This window comes from Micromys minutus (assembly GCF_963924665.1).
Source record: "Micromys minutus genome assembly, chromosome: 21".
Taxonomy (NCBI): domain Eukaryota; kingdom Metazoa; phylum Chordata; class Mammalia; order Rodentia; family Muridae; genus Micromys; species Micromys minutus.
The window spans coordinates 38,081,686-38,099,668 of record NC_137956.1 but is presented as its reverse complement, the minus strand read 5'-3'; the positions used below and the strand labels follow the sequence as shown (position 1 = coordinate 38,099,668).

At 48.8% G+C, this 17,983-nt stretch overlaps 1 protein-coding gene across 1 annotated transcript in view; it reads left to right on the top strand.

Moving 5' to 3' along the window:
* MAPKAPK3 (MAPK activated protein kinase 3) overlaps positions 1-14,242 on the top strand; it is a 30,936-nt gene extending 16,694 nt beyond the window's left edge. The window contains exons 3-11 of the mRNA XM_080934146.1: positions 5,616-5,755; positions 6,827-6,891; positions 7,370-7,449; positions 9,091-9,214; positions 10,322-10,397; positions 10,739-10,863; positions 11,782-11,867; positions 12,131-12,211; positions 12,888-14,242. Of these exons, the coding sequence (XP_080790272.1) occupies positions 5,616-5,755; positions 6,827-6,891; positions 7,370-7,449; positions 9,091-9,214; positions 10,322-10,397; positions 10,739-10,863; positions 11,782-11,867; positions 12,131-12,211; positions 12,888-13,040 (930 nt within the window). The 3' untranslated portion in view covers positions 13,041-14,242. The remainder of the gene's footprint in view (positions 1-5,615; positions 5,756-6,826; positions 6,892-7,369; positions 7,450-9,090; positions 9,215-10,321; positions 10,398-10,738; positions 10,864-11,781; positions 11,868-12,130; positions 12,212-12,887) is intronic.
* Positions 14,243-17,983: the final 3,741 nt, after the last annotated feature.

The following is a 17,983-nucleotide window of genomic DNA, read 5'->3' as shown; positions in this document are numbered from 1 at the left end:
GTCAGGTGGTTTGGCCCCCATGTTAGTTCTTGCAGACTATACCAGAAATGCAGTTTTTAAAATATTAACTTGCTGACCCATATGGAAAATCCCCAAGCTGCACCCTAAACTTAAGGCTTTCACTTCTGACCCTTTGTGACTGTGACAGTGTGAGCTCATCGCCATAAAGTTCCTTATGTGTTTGTATGGTAATTGGTTCCACAGTGTTCTTTGGGGCCCCTGTGATTTGAGTATAAAATCTTGGTGTGTTCATCAGGAACCCCAAGATCCCCAGGACTCCTAACTGAAGGGTTGAAAGGCTGGCTGGTAAGGAGATGTCTTATTGTTGATCTTTGTGTCAGTGACTTGTCTGTTGAATTTGTGTCTGTGTGCCTTGGCCGTCCGATTTTCCTTGATTATTCGTGGTGGGAAACTACTAAAGAGGCTGTGGAATCCCGCTACAGAAGACATGCTGGAGGGGTGTAGCCATAGGGGCTTGGAAGATGGTCCAAAGCTTGACAGAGGAGACAGTAATGGTGTTAATTTCTAGGAAGGACAGAGAAAACATGGATCCCAGTTACATGCTTGTGGCCGTCCATCGTCCTGACTTCATTTTCTCCTGCATTCAAGTGGAGTGATCTGCTGGCTAGCCTTTACAACCCCCTTGTTGCTTTTGAGTGTGGCACTGTACTATTCTGTGGCTGATACGGACAAAATGAGACAGACTGTTTTCACCCCAATCACCTTGGTCTTAGGGAGATCAAGGTCCAGGGACACAATTTGTCAGTGAAAGCTAGAAAAGGGAGACTGGAGAGCTTTTGTAAATCTGAATGGTTTGCTTATAACATAGGGTGGTCCCCTGAAGATTATTTCTAACTATATATCATCCAGGAAGTCCACTGAAAGGTCTTTGCACATTGGGTAGGTCACCCTGACCTATGTTGTGATCTGGGAGGACTTAGTTACTAACCTCTCACTTGGGTAACATCCTTTTGACTGACAGGACCTAGACCCACTGTATTGGCTATGACAGAAAGTTCTCCGTGACAGTGGCCATGGCAGAACGAGGCTGCAGCTAGACCCTCGGCGCCTCCTTACCCTGTTTTATAGGGTGGAACAGCCAAAGACCTCCTTTTCCCCCTCCCCTTCCCAGCCAGTACAGGACACTACCATAAAAGGAGCTGGAAAACCATCATGTGGTCAGGGCCCAGTTACTTCCTTTCTTAGTGCTTCAGTTTCTTATCTAAAAAAAAAAAAAAAAAAAAAAAGAAGAAGAAGAAGAAGATAATTATGTCCTCTTTGCCTAATATTTGTATCATGTTCAGAACAAAGCCAGGCACACTGGAAACACGGTGTCTGTGTATATTTGTTTAAGGAGTGATCAAAGGGACAAGCTAATTGCAGGCTGTGAGCACTTCAGCAGAGGAGGTAGAAAGGACTCTGACGAGGGAGCATTCTGGGGAGCTGGGAATGTTTTCCATCTTGATGGGGGTGTGGCTCCCAGGGTGTGTGGGATTGTCTAAACTCATTGAACCAGACCTGTGAGACCTGTACATCTTAGTGACTGCAAATTATACCCAATAAATAAACAGATAGAAACTATATAGGCAGAAAGAGACATAAAGGGTGAAAGGAGACTGTTGGTGTCCTTTCTAGGAAAGATGGTCATGAGGGCTCATGAAAGGAGGTGACTTTAAGGGGAATCTTGGAGGAGGGGGAGGAGCTGGGGAGAAGAAGGAGGGAGGAGGAAGAGGAGGGAGGAGGAGGCTCTAGCTATGGGGAAAGAAGATGAGAAAACTTAGGTTTTATGAATTTGGAGGCTGACAATGTAGCTCCAGTTGGTAAAGCTCTTGACCCCTAACAATTCATAAACCAGGTATAGTGGTACATGTTTATAATCTCAACTCTCAAGAGGCAGAGGTAGAAGTGTCAGGAGTTCAAGGTCATTCTTGTCTATAGAGTAAGTTCAAAACTAGCCCAGGTTCTAAGAGGCCTTATCTCAAAAAAAAAAGAAAAAAACAGAACAAACAAACACAGATTTGTGGGGCTAGAGAGGTGCCTCAGTGAACAGGTAAACACTTCCTGGGTAAACATGGGCACCTGGGTTGGGAATCCCCAGCACTCATACAGAATGTGGGTGTGGCAGATCTTGTCTGTAACCCCAGTATTGAGTGGGGCTCAGACGGCAGATCCTAGGGACTCACTGGCCAGACAGTATAGCTGAAATAGGGAACACCAGGTTCAGTGAGAGACCCTGTCTCCAGATATATAGATAGATAATAGATAGATGGATGGATGGATGGATGGATGGATGGATGGATGGATGGATGGATGGATGGATAGATAGATGGATGGATAGATAGATAAGATTTTAGATATAGCTAGAAAGATGGCAGTTCACAACTGTCTCAATGCCACAGTTCCAGGGGATCTGACACCTTCTAACTTCCTTGGGTACCAGGCCCACATTTGGTGCACATACATGTGTGCAAGCAAACACTCGTTTGCATAAAATAAAAATAATTTTTAAAACAATGCAGAGGAATAGAAGAAGGCACCCATGGTTGACCTCTGGAGTTCACATGTTCATGAGCAGGCAAGTGCACCCACACATACATGTCCACTTACAACACATGCATACAGATTTGAGGCTATGCTGAGGGAACAAGTCAAAGTGACGAAAGTGACATTCAGAGATTTCTTGGCAGCTGTGCCTGAGTGGGCCTAGGTTCAGGGCTCTGACCCCTGTGGTCTCACCTGCAGAGAGAACAAAGGAAGCATTCATTGATTTACTGGGAATAGCATTATCCCGAGCCTTTGCCCATTCTCAGGTCTTTGGTACTAACGGGCTAGTTAGTCTACTTGGGAAGTAGGGTAGGGCTGTCACACAGCTTTGTCCCAGAGCTGCCCCCCACCTCTGCTCCTCTATGTCAGGCCCAACTCTGAGCTTCTGTGGCTCCTCTGTACCCACCCTCTTCCCTCCCTCACCCCTCTATTTCTCCAGCCTCTCCTATCCCACCCTCCTTTGTTTCTCAGGAGCCCAGTGTTTCCTTTGAGGGCAAGCCAGAGAACCCCAGTTCACCTGCCTGGCTTTTGCTCCACACCTGCTATAATCTGGCTAGTAAAATGGAGGGAGGGGCTGCTTAGAAATAACAAGTGCAGCCTTCCAGCCTGAACAAATGATTTAGGGCCAAGGTGATCATGAGTTGGGTGAAGAAGACAAGTTTGGGTGCTGGGGTAGGGTGGGTTGGTCATTGTTTACCTAGAGGGCCTGTGGGAAAGAGATCTCTGTCTACAGATGGAGACAAGAAAGCGAGGCTGACCTACTGGATGCATTTCAGCTGTGAGCTTGGGGGTTTCTGAGAAGAAAGAGCGAGGGACTTAGGAATGAATGTCAGAGGAAGGCAGTGGGAGGAGGGGTCTAGAGCCAGTCTGGGAGGCTTGACAGGAGATATATCAGCTCAGGGAGGAGGGACCTAAGGAACAAGAGGTAGGGGAGAGGGAAAGTTGGGAGGTAGATCACACCCCCACCCCGCCCCAGGATGCAGTGGAGGGTGGCTGAGATAAAGGCCATTAGCTTTGACAGCAGGAAGCTGGTACTCCAGTGTGGACCCCAAAGGTATTCTGAGAGGCCAAGATCCTTGGTATTCAGACCTTGCTGTGTGGCCTTGGCATTCCTACCCTAGCCAGAGTAACAGAGTAGGGATATCAAAACTGACAGAGGGGCATAGTAAGCCCCGCCTTCTGGTGTTTCTGCACAGGCACTGCCCGTGTTCCCAGACTGAAGCAGAGAAGAACACCTCAGGGCAGAAGATTCCCGAAACGACTACATTCCTCTCCCTTCCCTGGGACACTGCTCTATCTGAAGAGCTTGGTCCCATGGCAGCCTTAATTGGGCCCTGTATAAAGTGGCCTGGCTTCCCCCATCTTGTATGGGGGGAAAACTAAGGCAGGTATATCCTGGGTTTCTACAGGTGCTGAGCAGGGCAGAGATGATCAGATTGCTGGTGCATAGCCTTACTCAAATAAGCAATAAAATATAGCTGGTCCTTGAATGAGCCAGTCTGCTGAGGGTGGCTTGTCACTATTGTCCCCATTTTGGCCCTCTCCTCTCCTATGCTGACTTCTCTCACAGCTCCTCCAAGCTCTTTCACTCCTGGACTTTGCTCATTTCCAATGGCAGCCTTAGGGAAGGCAGCCATAGCCCAAGGCTGTTAACCTGAGTGAGATTCCTGACACCCGCCTACCTCATGCCCGCTTTACCTGAGATGAATCTTGTGGGGTGACTCTGTTATTACTACTTTTTACTGGGTTGTGGGCTGTGGCTTGCAGCTGTGCACACTTACTTAAGGTCACAGTAAGTCACTGAGGGAATCCAATCCCAAACCTACATCAAACTCCACCAAGCTGTTATTTTCCTCAATTAAGGTCCTCCCTGCCCTGAGTTTAAAGCTCTGCCCTATAAACTGGGGTCTGTAGGCATGGGATAATGGTGAGGTCATCTTGAGGTGAATCCATCTCTCTAGCATTGTCTCTTCCTCTCCACAGAGGAGGGATGCTGCAGAGTTATGTTGAAAGCTGGAGGTCGTGACCAAACAACTAATTTATTTTTATTTATTTATTTATTTATTTATTTATTTATTTATTTATTTATTTATTTATGTGTGTGTGTGAGAGAGAGGTGTGTGTATGTGTGTGTGTGTGTATGTGTGTATGTGTGTGTGTGTGTATGTGTGTGTGTGTGTGTGTGTGAGAGAGAGAGAGAGAGAGAGAGAGAGAGAGAGAGAGAGAGAGAGAGAGAGAGAGAGAAGGTACGTATGTAGGACAACTTTCAGGATTTGGTTCTCTCCTTCCACCTTGCAGATCCAGGGATCAAATTTAGGTCACCAGGCTTGGCAACAGGAACCTTTACCCACTGAGCCATCTCACCAAGCAACTCTTTTTAGAAGTACTTTTTCTTGGGAGTGACAGTTTTATTTCTGCACCCACTCCTGGAGAATGTGATGTCTTAATTACCTGTGCTCCTGCAGGAGCACAGCTTTGTCTCCCTCCACTCGGGGCCAGGTCTCAGAGGGTAGACTAATGGACACAGGCCTCCCAACTTCTTCAGACACAACTTCTTTGTATCCTAGGCTTTTCCTTCTGCCTTTCCCTAACACCTCCATTTTCTCACAGAGAGAGGGTACGAGAAACAGGGAGTTGCCAAGGACCTGGCATATTGCAGATCCCAATCAGCCTGGATAACTGGGTAACCCTGTCATCAAGGGTAAAAAATGGGGCTCAAAAGACATGTGGTCCCTGGCCTGGCACCCAGTGACTCATGTGATTCACCACAAACCTTGCTCAATCCCCACTTCATTTTTTTCCCCTGAAAAGAGAAACAGGGACTTTTCTGACCTCTGGTCTCTAGCTTGTCACCCACCTCCCAAGGCCATCTACACCTACTGGCCAAGCTGCTGTGCCCAGGACTGACCCCTGGAGTCTAGAGACTCACTGGACTGTAAGGCAGGAAAATCTGGATTTGAATGCTCATTCTGCTCCTCGTAGATAAATGTCTGGTACTTGAGCAGGTCACAGGTCTCTTTGAGCAAAGGCAGGGGAGTGAGTCTGATGCCCTTGATGCCTGCTTCCCACAGCTCCTGTACGACAGCCCCAAGGCCCGGCAGGAGGTGGACCACCACTGGCAGGCCTCAGGCGGCCCCCACATCGTCCGTATCCTGGACGTGTATGAGAACATGCATCATGGGAAACGCTGTCTCCTCATCGTCATGGAATGGTAGGCAGGCACTCTGCCTTTGAACCCCTCTAGTGCCCTTTTGCCCTGGGATCACTTTAGCTCCAGAGGAGGTGACAGTCACGGGGCTTTGATTTGTAGAGCCGGTCACTAGGGCATTTTCACAAGGGCATGAAAAATACTACCACAGCTCCGAAAATACTGTTTCCTTCTTGGATAGGACTTCCACTCTGCAAGCAGTTGTCAGAAAAAGCTGCCAAGCCCTGGATGTGTGGGCAGGGAGCTTTGGGGAAGAGTGGGATACACAGCCCTTTGGCTTTCTTTCTATTGGATGCTGTTGATGAGTCCTGGGGCCAGGACTCATCATTTTTCTCCACTTTGGGCTTCTGCCGCCAGCCCTGGGGCTCTACCTTAGCCCTTCCTCAGACCCTATGCCCCATGTTTGGGTTCTTCTTGTCTGCCTTTCAAGTTTCTCCTCCCTCTGTAAGTTAGCTAGCTGTTCAGATTTGGGGCTTAGTCCTGGCTCTGCCACCCACTAGCCATGGGACTGTGGACACCAGCTAATCTCTCTGAATCTTTGTAACTCACATGTTAAATGTGGAGGAAGGTCATAATGAGGCATTCACCCCAAGCTCGACTCTGCTCCATGCTCTCTCTGTATATCACAGTCAGTCTTCAAGACGAGTTGGAGGTTGGTGTTATTTTCCTTTAACAAAAGAGGTAGCTGAGGGAAGGAAGCAGACCAGGGCTACGTAGCAATGTACATGAAGGATGGATGGAACCCAGGGCGTAGCCCACACCATGCACTTAGAGAGCAATGGGCTATGAAAATGACAACTGATGTCTCATTATGCATCTGGGAAATACCCTTGGATAGGGTTGGGGGGTGTTCAAGGTCATAGCCAGGTAGAGCCAGCACCATAGGGACCCTAGGAGTTTCTGGGCAAGGATCCAGGCTCTCCACCTTTTCTTAGTTCTGAATGTTCAGATCAGCCCACCCAAGCTGACAGCCATCTGCCAGGTTCTGTGTGGCACACCGACCCAGGCCTCTGATCCGGGCAGAGTGAGTGAGTTGGGGATACTCAGGTCTCCCCCTTTCTGCTTGTCTTGCAGTATGGAGGGTGGTGAGCTGTTCAGCAGGATTCAGGAGCGTGGTGACCAGGCTTTCACTGAGAGAGGTTTGTGCAGACGCTGGGACCAGTGGGGAGTTAGGTGGGAAGGCTACACTGGAGTTGCTATGATGTACTAGCCAAGGCTTGCCCCTGGCTGAACCTCAAGATTCACTTAAGAGCTAAAAAGAGGGAGATGGAATGTCTCATCCCCTCAAGGGGTTTGGTTTTTTTGTTTGTTTTTTATCTGTGACATTGAAGATGGACTATCTATCTATGGCCTTGAGACGAGGAACTTGAAGGGTCTCAGTGCTGACCCACAGTGGAACTGACAAAAGGCAGTATCGGCCTGAGGAAAGAGCCCTCAGGACATCCTTGGAAGAAATTGGAATGTTTGGATGGGTGTCTAAGATGGAAGACCTGGGTTGTAGAACCACCATCTAGTGTTAGCCTGCTAGACCATGCTCAAGAGAGATTATAGGTAGATCCCCCTGGGGTCACATGACTTGTAACTGCCATGTCTCCCCTCCTCTGTCTGTGCCTGCAGAGGCTGCAGAGATCATGCGGGACATTGGCACTGCCATCCAGTTCTTGCACGGCCAGAACATCGCCCACCGAGATGTCAAGGTGAGTGGCCCAAACAGCCTGGGGGACAAGGAAGGAGTTACTCAGTTGCAGCTCTTGCTGCCCCCCAACCCTCAGCACTCACTGAACTAAGGCTAAATTCCTTGCTTCAGCTTCTCAGTTCAAACTGTTCTTCTCTCCTCCCATGGCACACCACACTCTTTCTGCTCTCGCCAGATGGACGTCCTTGTTGTCTTCAAACACTGGGCAATCCCAACAGTAATGAGAGTAACTGCCTACTTCCAGCCAGTGGGCCCCAAGCAAGCATCTCTTAATCCTCACCTGGCTTTGTGGGGTAAGGGGCCATTTCCCCATTTCATAGACAAGCAAACTGAGGTTCTTGAAGAAACTGTCTTGCCTGCTTTGGGTTTCCTTCATTTGTTTGCTTGCTCAGTAAGAAGTTTTATGACCCTCTATCTACGTGCCAGACCTTAGAGAGGGGCTGCCCTAGCATCAGGTCTTCTGTGAAGTTAGAGATATAATTTAAACAGATCTGGCCACCGAACAACAGCATTTAAATAGAACAAAGCCATTTGCTGGCCATTTGAGGAAGGAACGAACCCAGGTGGTTTCAGGACTGGGCTTGCCTGCCTTCTCCATGGATGGATTTAAAAAACAGGAAGCATAACTCCTCCAAAATGTCTTTCCTGGGAAAACTGAGGTCTCCTGGGCAGCCGTACATACATATATGCATGCACACATGTAAGCGTTTGTGTGTGTGCCACTGTTAGCACCAAATCTGTTCCTCCTCACCTTTGTGCCCAAGGCTTATTTCCTTTAGGAGGAAGACCTAGGGAAGCAGACAGACAGCTGACATGTCTCTCTGGTTGAGGGTTGCCAGCTCCTGCAATCACCCCTTGATTCAGGCTACGCAGCCCAAGCAGACTCACCTTCTAAATCCTTGCTTTATTTTAGCCCCTGAGTTCTCTTCTTCCTATGTTAAGAAAAGCCTCCTTCGAGCAGAGACTACTAAACTGCTTCTCTGTTTATTCTAATCCAAGGTCAGATCATCTCAAACAGAACCTACTAAACAGCTCCCACTTCATCCAAACTGGAGTACTATTCTTTCACCCAAGTTTTGTTTGGGTATCATCCCTCCTGCTCTTTGGCACAGACCTAGATCCTACCTGTTCCCTAAAAGCTAGCTTTCAGAGCTCCCCTTCCCTGGAACCCTGCTGGCTGTCCCCATCTGCCAGCCCCATCTGTGCTTTGCAGCAAGGAAGATTTCTTCTGTGTAGCTCCTGGGGGTCTGTGTTGGGGGGGCTTCTTTGAGCAATCTCAAGTGGGCCTGGCCTGCTGGCTTTGTGGGCTTCCTTCTGGGCCTGGTTCATGAGCTGTCTGCTTTCTACCCCAGCATCCTTCTGGCATCTCATGGTATTCACACCAACTCAGGAACAGAAGTTTCTGCCTAGGGCCTTTCTATGGTACCTGGTCATTTATGGTCTTGGCTGAGAACCTGCTTCACTTTTCTCTCTGTGACTGAAGGTATCAGTTCCGAGTTGTAAGTGATTGAGGTCCAGAGCTTTTCATAAAATGGAGCTGGCTCATCATATATTGGGATGGAGGCAGGGAATCTGGAGGAGGAGGCTCTGTCCACTCCTGGTATCTTCATCTATACTGATGCTTTCTTTCTCCTGGATGCAGCCCGAAAACCTACTCTATACATCCAAGGAGAAGGATGCTGTACTTAAACTCACAGATTTTGGCTTTGCCAAGGAAACCACCCAAAATGCCCTCCAGACACCCTGTTACACTCCCTATTATGTGGGTGAGTCTTATGCATGTGGCTTGTCTCCCCATCACTGTATACTTCTGCAGTATGGGGTAGCCAGTGGGTTGTGGAAACCAAATAGTTAAAGCCTGGTGAAGAGGGGAGGAGGGAGCACTCTTGTCTGCATGGAGGCGGGTGACGTGGGGGGCCGGAGGCTGCAAAAATATTCTTCCAAACTTCAGCTTCTGCTTTTGAAAATAGATCCAGGAAAATTCTGGCTGTGGCCTGTGAGCTGAATGACGTCACAACAGCTCCAAATATATATGTGATAAAAGGCTGCCATCAGCTCGGGACGGAGCCCAACCACGGTTGTTTTTCTCCGGTTTTCGTCTTCATATTCAGAAAGTGGGCAGGCCTTTTTCTCCTACATTAGCAGGATACAGGGTACTAGTAAACTGCCTTGTGGGAAAGGGTCCCTTGAGCCAAGAATTAGGTGGGTCTAGGGGTTATCCACATACTTATGATTCCTGGGAACACTCCCAGCCTCCAGTGTTGCCTAAGGTCCTGGAACAAGCGCCCCTTCCTTGAGAGCTGAGCAATGATAGAAGCATTTTTCCCTTTTGGGAGGACAGCTAAGGGGTACAAAGCTCCAGAAATGGCCCCTTGTTTATCTGAGCGTATTCTACAGTACTTTCATGATAAGTCTGGCCTGCTGACCTCACTGCACTGATTGGAAGACTGAGGCCAGTGGGTGGGTATCCAAGCTGACTGGAACACAGAGCCCTGCCATCTAGGCTGTTCAGGGAGATGAGAGGCACAACATAACACAGCTGGCAGACGGAGAGCCTCTTGTCAAGGGTGAGGCCTCTCCAAACTTGGGGTTGGCCTCCCTTCCTCTCTCTTACCAAGTTGAGACTGGCAGAGGGGCTGAAAGTAGCTAGGGGGTTGTCTGAAAGCAGCTTTTTTTTTTTTTTTTCTGGTAGCTGTCTCTCCTCCCCCTACTTCACACACATGCTGCCTTCCCAGAAGGTGCCAGACACCAGTCTGCTTTGCCCTACCTCCCAGCCTGGGTACCTGTTCCTCACCTTACCCGGGCTTAAGACTCCTTCCCAGTCCCCAAGACCCCTGGGGCTGAGAGATCTTCTATGCCCTCTGCTCTGGTAGCTCCTGAGGTCCTGGGTCCAGAGAAGTATGACAAGTCGTGCGATATGTGGTCCCTGGGGGTCATCATGTACATCCTGTGAGTACCACTTCCCCCCAACCCCAACCTCAACCCTCTGCCTCTAACTTCCCATGAGCTATTTCAGCTTCTCCCTGTGTCCTTAGGGAGGAATTTTTACTTGTCATCTCTTGGCCGGTTGTCTTTTGTTTCTTGTGTTGTGAGACATAATCCTTGAAACTGCCTGCGGGCTTCCTCGTGTCAAGGCTGATGGCGTTCCTGGGATGTGTTCAAGGGTCCACAGGGCTGGTATTATTGCTATGGAGTCTAGCTGCCTGTCTCTCTAGTGAAAAAAAGAGAATGGGTCTGTTTGACTCTGTGTGCCCCAACCATTGTACTGAATGACCTCTTCTCTTTCCCAGTTTGTGTGGATTCCCACCTTTCTACTCTAACACTGGTCAGGCCATCTCTCCAGGAATGAAGAGAAGGATCCGCCTGGGCCAATATGGCTTCCCTAAACCTGAATGGTCAGAAGTCTCTGAGGATGGTGAGTAAACTTCTCTGTCCCCTTCAACCTTTATTTTGGAAGATCTTCTTTTCTGTTGTATGTTATAAAATGGTGGTGTGAAGGGGTGCCTTGGCAGACCCTACCCAAGGTGTCTTCCTGAACAATCAAGCCATGCGACAGGCATAATATAAAAGAGAGTTTATTTGGGACCCAGAGAAGGGTAGAGGCAGAGAACGGGTGACAGAGAAGGACAAAATGAGAGAGGGGAGAAAGAGGGGGAAGAGGCCATCTGGTGACACATGGGGAAGTGGGGGGGGGGTGAGAGGAAAGATGGAGAGAGAGAGAGAAGCCAGTTGAACAGATTGAGGCTCATACCTGGCAGGCAGCTGTTGCTAGGTAAATGTTGGGTGGAGCCTAGAGGAAATGCTAACACCTTTGGATGTCAAACTGACTTGAGCTCAAATCCTGGCTTTGTGAACCTAGATGAGTCATCTGAACTTTTCAAGGTCTCAGTTTCTTTATCTGTCAAGTGGGTTCAATATTTGTCTCTCTAGCTGGGAGTCAGAGGCAGGAGGATCTCTTTGAGTTCAAGGCCTTCCTGCTCCACAGAGCTAGTTCTAGTACAGATAAGGGTACACAAAGAAACCAAGTTTTGAAGAACAAACAAAACAACAACAACAACAACAATATTACCTTCCCAGGATCCCTCCTTGTCATTTTGTTCATATTTTCCCTCCCAGGTAGCAAAAACAAATTTTGCCTTCTATTATCTATTGTTGTTTAACAAATTATCGTGAGCACTTAACGACCTTGAAGGAGAAACAGTTGTTAGTTTACCATTTCTGGTCATGAAGAATGTCGGTGCATGTATAGTCCTGTCTGACAGAGCTTGTGACTCATGGGGCAGGGGTGTAGAGGGACTGCAACTCACTGCTCTCTCTTTTTTGGGACCCCTAGCCAAGCAGCTAATCCGCCTGCTCCTGAAGACAGATCCCACAGAGAGGCTGACCATCATGCAGTTTATGAACCATCCTTGGATCAATGTGAGCATGGCCTTAGCCTGGCGTAGGGCTGGCAGGATGGAAGGGGATAGCCCTGGAGGCCTGGGGGTGCTGGGCTGGACTGGAGTGATGTGTGGTGATAACATCCCACCTATAGCCTGGCTTTGCCACTGTCCCATTCAGGCTCCTTCACCTCTCTGAGCTACTATGGGGCCTCGAGAATGGGAGCAGGGTATGTGGTAGAGGTAGCCTAGGCTGTACCACACAGTTCTAGGCAGTAATCCATGGCTTTCGGTTCCTTCTAGCAATCAATGGTGGTCCCACAGACCCCACTCCACACAGCCCGAGTGCTGCAGGAAGACAAAGACCACTGGGATGACGTCAAGGTGGGTAGATTTTTGTCTCAGTCTCCATACATTCCAGGATGCCATTTCCTTAGAATCTAGAGTTTAACTTCCCTGGGCTTGGAGGATGACAGTGACTGTCCCAGTGATCCAACCAGGGAATATCACTGAGCTCTGGGCTGCTGCATTTTCCCATGGGTCACTCTTTAGTGAGGGGACTTTAGGCCAAGGATATGGGGCCTAAGCATTGGATGTAAACACTCTTATTTACCAATAGCATTTGAGATAGGAACCATAGTTGTTTTAGACATAGGTGGGTCCCTATAAGATAGCATCATAGTGTGCTAGGGTGTCAAGCTTCAGACCCTTAGAGATCCAGGGAAACGTCATTGTCTTTGGGCCACAAGGTTCTATACAAATGCTACTGGTTCAGTTCTCTGTCCAAGTCAACTTGGTGTGGTCCAGGGACTCATCCCTTTCTTTTGCCTTTGTTGAATAAACTCAGTGTCCAACATGCATACGCACACATGCACACATGCACATGCATGCATGCACACACATACCTTAGCCCAGGGCCAAGCACATACTGGGTTCTGGAGTTGTGCACGCTGTTCCTCCTGTTAGTACTATTATGAAGGGTCTTCCCAGGCATGGAAATGATAGTTTTTAAGGTCAATCTATACCAACCTCTTCTCTCTCCCATGATGATGGTATGCAGGAAGAGATGACCAGTGCCCTGGCCACTATGCGGGTAGACTATGACCAGGTGAAGATCAAGGACCTGAAGACCTCTAACAACCGGCTCCTCAACAAGCGGAGGAAAAAGCAGGCGGGCAGCTCCTCAGCCTCACAAGGATGCAACAACCAGTAACTCATGGTGCCTTGGAGGAGCCGGACTGACAGACTCTAAAGTCCTGAGGCTCTGGCCAGGAGGGGCTGGAGTCATTCTTATTACAAAAGGATAATTTTGTTGTCTTATGTGTCACATTGAACTTGAGGATAAGGAGCTTGACCCAGAGTCCCAGCCTAAGTCTCAGGCTCTAGAAAGCAGCAGGTCCTCCGGGATGGGGAGCTCTCTGCTACAGCTGGAGAAACTTTTGCACACTGGCTAGACTGAGGCCACAGCTCTGTTCTGCCTTAGGATATAGCTTTACTTCTAGGCCACTGGGAGTTGTGGCAGATCTACCCTTTTTCTATAAAGGATGTATCCTGCTGTGTGGGCAGATGGGTCTGGCCTTGAGGAAAGTATTGGGCCATTGGTTGCTATGGTGACCAGAGGCCATGTTGCTGTCTGAGAATACTGAACAAAGGAGGAAGGAGGAACAATCAAGGGTCTACCTTCTTGGGGAGGTTTGTCTCTCTCACACTGGCTGTCCCTCCCCAGGCTTACTCCTCTTTGGTCTGCCAGAGGCTGCAGATTCCTGCTTGCTTACTTTCCTGGGTCGTTCAGCCCAGGTTTATTGTAGCATGAGCCCATGTAACACTCAGAGAGAGCCACTAGCGTCCCTGGGGCCAAGTATCCTGTCATTACCGCTGATGTAAAAGGTAACTTCTCATCTCGACTGAAGGTGTGGATATGTATGTTGGGAGTGGGTAGGTATCCTTAACCTTTTTCCATTTTGGAAAACTTCACTGTGACGAAAGCTCCCATTTCTTCCTGCTCACCAGATCTCAGGTAGGAAAGCCTGTCTCTGCTGATAGTACAGGCTACCTTTGGGTTTACTTTTGTGAAAGGGAGCACTTGGCTCCCTGTTATTCAGGACCTTTTCCTGTGCTCTGGATCAGACCTGGCTGTTGAAGGACTGCTGAGCCATGCTTACAAGGTTCTGATCTTGGCTTTAACCTGAGTTGAGCAGAGAATGTTTTCCTTGGCTTACCCCAGATTTAGCCAGCTCTGCCCAGGGTAGCATCCAGGTGCTGACAGGTTGTTTGGTGATCTGACAAGTGCCTGGTACCCAGCCTCCTTCCTAGTTTCTAGACCCTGGCCTTTCTCACTGTCTGGGAAACTTTACATCTTATCAATTACAACAATGCTGCTGGGTTTTTTATTCATATATTAATAAACACATTTTTAACATTTTTCAATGACTCCTGGGTTTCTTTTTGTCTACCTAGTTGGACATAGGTGCTCAAAAGGCAGCTCCACACCCCTACTGGTGACTTCAGCCTGGCTGAAGAGGGTGCCTCTGGCCTAGTAAACACACCAGGCAGACTCCAGCACCCCTGTCTCATTCATTGTAGAAAGGTCAGAAGTACCGAGGGATGGCAGCTGTCACATGCCTCCGGCTCTGTGCCGCCCCTGTGCACTGTATGTGTGACACCCACCCCCGGCCCTGTGTGTGCCAGCGTCTGCCCACAGTGGCCACCCCCAGCTGCGTGCCAGCCTGCTGAAGGGCGGGCAGAGTGCCTGCTGCAGCACGGAGCTATTTTCAGAAGCTGCCAGGTTTCATTTGGCAGTGAGAATATTGGGAAGGGGAGGGGATATGCTGGAAGACTGGTTTCACTACTAAGCAAGAGAGCACCCTCACCCCTTGGGAGCCCTGAGGGCAGCCTCAAGGGGCCCTCACTGTGCCATTTCTCCTCCCGGCTTCAATCTTGAAACCTCCTAGTTTTCCAAGAGCTCATCTGGCTCGGGCAGGGCTCACTCCTCCTCAGCTGTCCCTCTTCCCTCAGGGCACAGGGGTTTCGGGGTATTAGGGTGGCAAGGGCGCAGAGATGTTAGAAGGCATGCACTCCAGAGATATTCTGCTGCTTCCTAGCTTGGTGACCTTGGGCCAGTTCTTCAGATTTTCTGACTTCTAGTTCCTCAAATACTACAGATGAGGGTGCTCACCTCGGAGTGTCAGCCAGGGGATCAGGGTAGGTGTCATTTGTGCAGTACTTTTAAAAGGGTGCCTTGATACAAGGTGCAAGCCTAGCCCGCTTTAGCTACTTTGGCATTCTGGTCCATTTGGAAGGGGAGAACCTAGCATGGTCTGAGGAGGAGGGAAGCCCAGTCCAGGTCCACTTCTACCTCTGGGACTGTGCATTTGGAAAATCAGATCTTCCATACTGTAGGATTTCACTTCCAAGGACTCACTCTTCAGGGTAGCAACATGTGGGCTTTGAGGGCCTTTATTGCAGCTCTGGACTTCAAAGGAGGGCAATTAGATGACTTTGAGGGTCCCCAAAGTGCATATAGTTCAGGTCAACATTCCTAGCGGGTTCTCTTAGGCTAGTGAAATGCTGGGCATGCAGGGAGATACAAATGTCAAACAAGGTATAGATGGATTCTTTCACTTTGACCGCCGAGTCCCCACTATGTCTGAGATTTGTGTTAGGTACAGAGTAGGTGTCAGTAACAGCTTCAGGCTGGGTTCTCACCTCAAGGAGTTTATATTCATGGGAGAGGGGTAGAGGGTTGCTGATAGGGACTGGACATCCACTGCATATCAGGAACTACCCTTAAGTACTACACAAAAGCATATACTTGAATCGTGGCCTTTATGTAGTCCAGGAAGAAAATTCATGGGCAGTTTAAATCAAAGACACTTTAGGGGATAGGAAGGGTACCTGATAGGTTCAGGGTTTAGAGTAGAATAGCTGGGACCAGAGACTGTCCTCCAGTTCCCTCTGTACCTCTGCTCTTCCAGTCTGGGCCATCACTTGTTTCAAGGGAAGGAGCTTGCTTTCTTGTGGGCCCTTAGGAAAAAGGTTATATAGGGCCAGTTAAGTTAAAGAAGAGGAGGAAGGCTTATTTCTCTATTCCCCATGTCTCCTTGGTCACTTCCACACTCCCATGGGAAAATCTGACTCAGTGATAAACCCAACTCAGTGCTTGGCCCCCTGACATCTGGCATTAGATGGAATTCTTACAAGCTAGAGGGAACCAGGGAGGTTGGAAACTAGGGCCTCAGTGTGGTTACCTATAAAATGGACAATGGAAAACGACAATCAGATGGTAGGTATTAGATGAGCTAAGTAACGAACCAGCTACACATTCACATGAGCTAATCTAAACACAGGCATTTATTGTACATAATAAATAGCTTCTTTAGAAGCTTTTAGTGATGTGTGTGTATGTGACATAGAGAGATATGCATGTGTATGTGTGTGAGAGAGGTGTGTGTGATAGAGGTACATGTGTGCGATAGATCTCCCTCCCTTCCGCCCCTCCGTGTGTGTCTCTGTCTCTCTGTCTGTCTCTGTCTCTGTGTCTCTCTCTCTCTCTCTGTGTGTGTGTGCATGTGCGCGTGCGCACCCACACAGGAGTTGGGTGGGGGAGCCCTGGCTCTGTCCTCAGAACCTGAGGCTGGCTGGCTTCCAGCAGTCTGGCTCATTGCTATTCTATACCAGCCCCTCTCCGCCCTCGCCCTCGATTCAGCCCCACCACTGCAGCATCAGAACTGAGCCTCAAAATATAGCTTGCTACAGCCTCTGCAGGGGTCTCAATGTTTTCTGGCCTCTTGAAACTGCCTCTGGAAGGCATGAAGGTGCAGTGGGAACTGTGTAGCTGTCTTTAGATCTGGTTGTCTTAGGTTGAGCTTCTGTAGCTCTCATGAATTCCCACAGCTGCCTTCCAGCCCAGAAGTATAAAATTCCTCCTTTTGTCCCATTGAGTAGCTGGCTTGCTTACACTTTGGAAATCAAAATCAGCAGGCAGGAAGCCCACCTCATACCCAATATATAGGATGGAGTCTACACTTAACTGGGCCTGAACCTAGGCCTTGGTCAAGATCGTACTCGTTTTTGAGGTTCCCTGTCAGTAAAATAAGATTGTTGATTAAGCAGGACCAGCTTATTCCAGAAGCCTGGCAGATACGTTGCCACCAGTTCTACAGACTGGGAAGAATGTTTTGTGGTCTTGGGCATGCCATGAGCTTTGCTAGGTCTCAGTTTTCTTATCTATTAAATGGGAGAAACCCCTCACAAGGGTAGAGGAGAACTATAGGGAGTTGATTCACCAAAAGACTGTCACCAGTATTGGTTGCTAGCTGAGTCCAGCTGCCTGTCATTCTACTAATTCTTGCCCTCTATTTCCTCTGCCCACTGCCCCCCCCGCCAAATATAGCTGCTAACTCAAGGGGGGTAGTTTCTTGGGGCTCAGGATGCTAGTGAACACAAAAGGTATGAAGCCTAGTTAAGCATTTTGTTGATACCTACTATGTGTCAGAACTTGAAAGAGGGTGCAATCACATGATTCAGTTTCTGCTTGCTGAATACCTACTGTGTGCTGTGCTTTATCTGGGTCACTTAATTTAGTTCTCATATTCCTACTCAGTAGATGGAGAACTGAGTCCCATGCTCTTAGCTTCTATATCATCTCCTCACCTCAATGCTGCAAGAGGCAGAGGAAGGAAATGCTGTTCCTGGTCTTGGTTGTAGACAATCGAGGAAGGCCTCTGGGATATAGTAACACTGGGAACACAAAGGGTAAGCCAGATTTAGATGGAGAAATTAGGCAAAGGGCACTGCAGCTAGCAGATTCCGGGTGTGGCAAGGGTTTCAGTGAGAACAGAGAATGGGTCCATCAAACAGCTGGGAGTCAGCCATGGCAAGGACTCTGTCATTTCTTCATCTGCCTGTAGGAAGTTTGAAGGAGACTCTTGTGTCTGCCACATTTCCCACCCCTACTCCTCACCCCTGTCTCTCCTAGAGATATACCCATCTTGGATGCCAGTTTGTCAAACAAGTCATCCACCTCCTCTTGCTGCTGTGGCATTTCCAGTTCCCTCCAGAGCTGGCTGTCAGAGATGGAACCAGGTCTCATCTATATTGGACTTCGTGAACTCTCAGCATTTGGTGGAGGAATCCTAGCTCCTTGCCTCACACCTC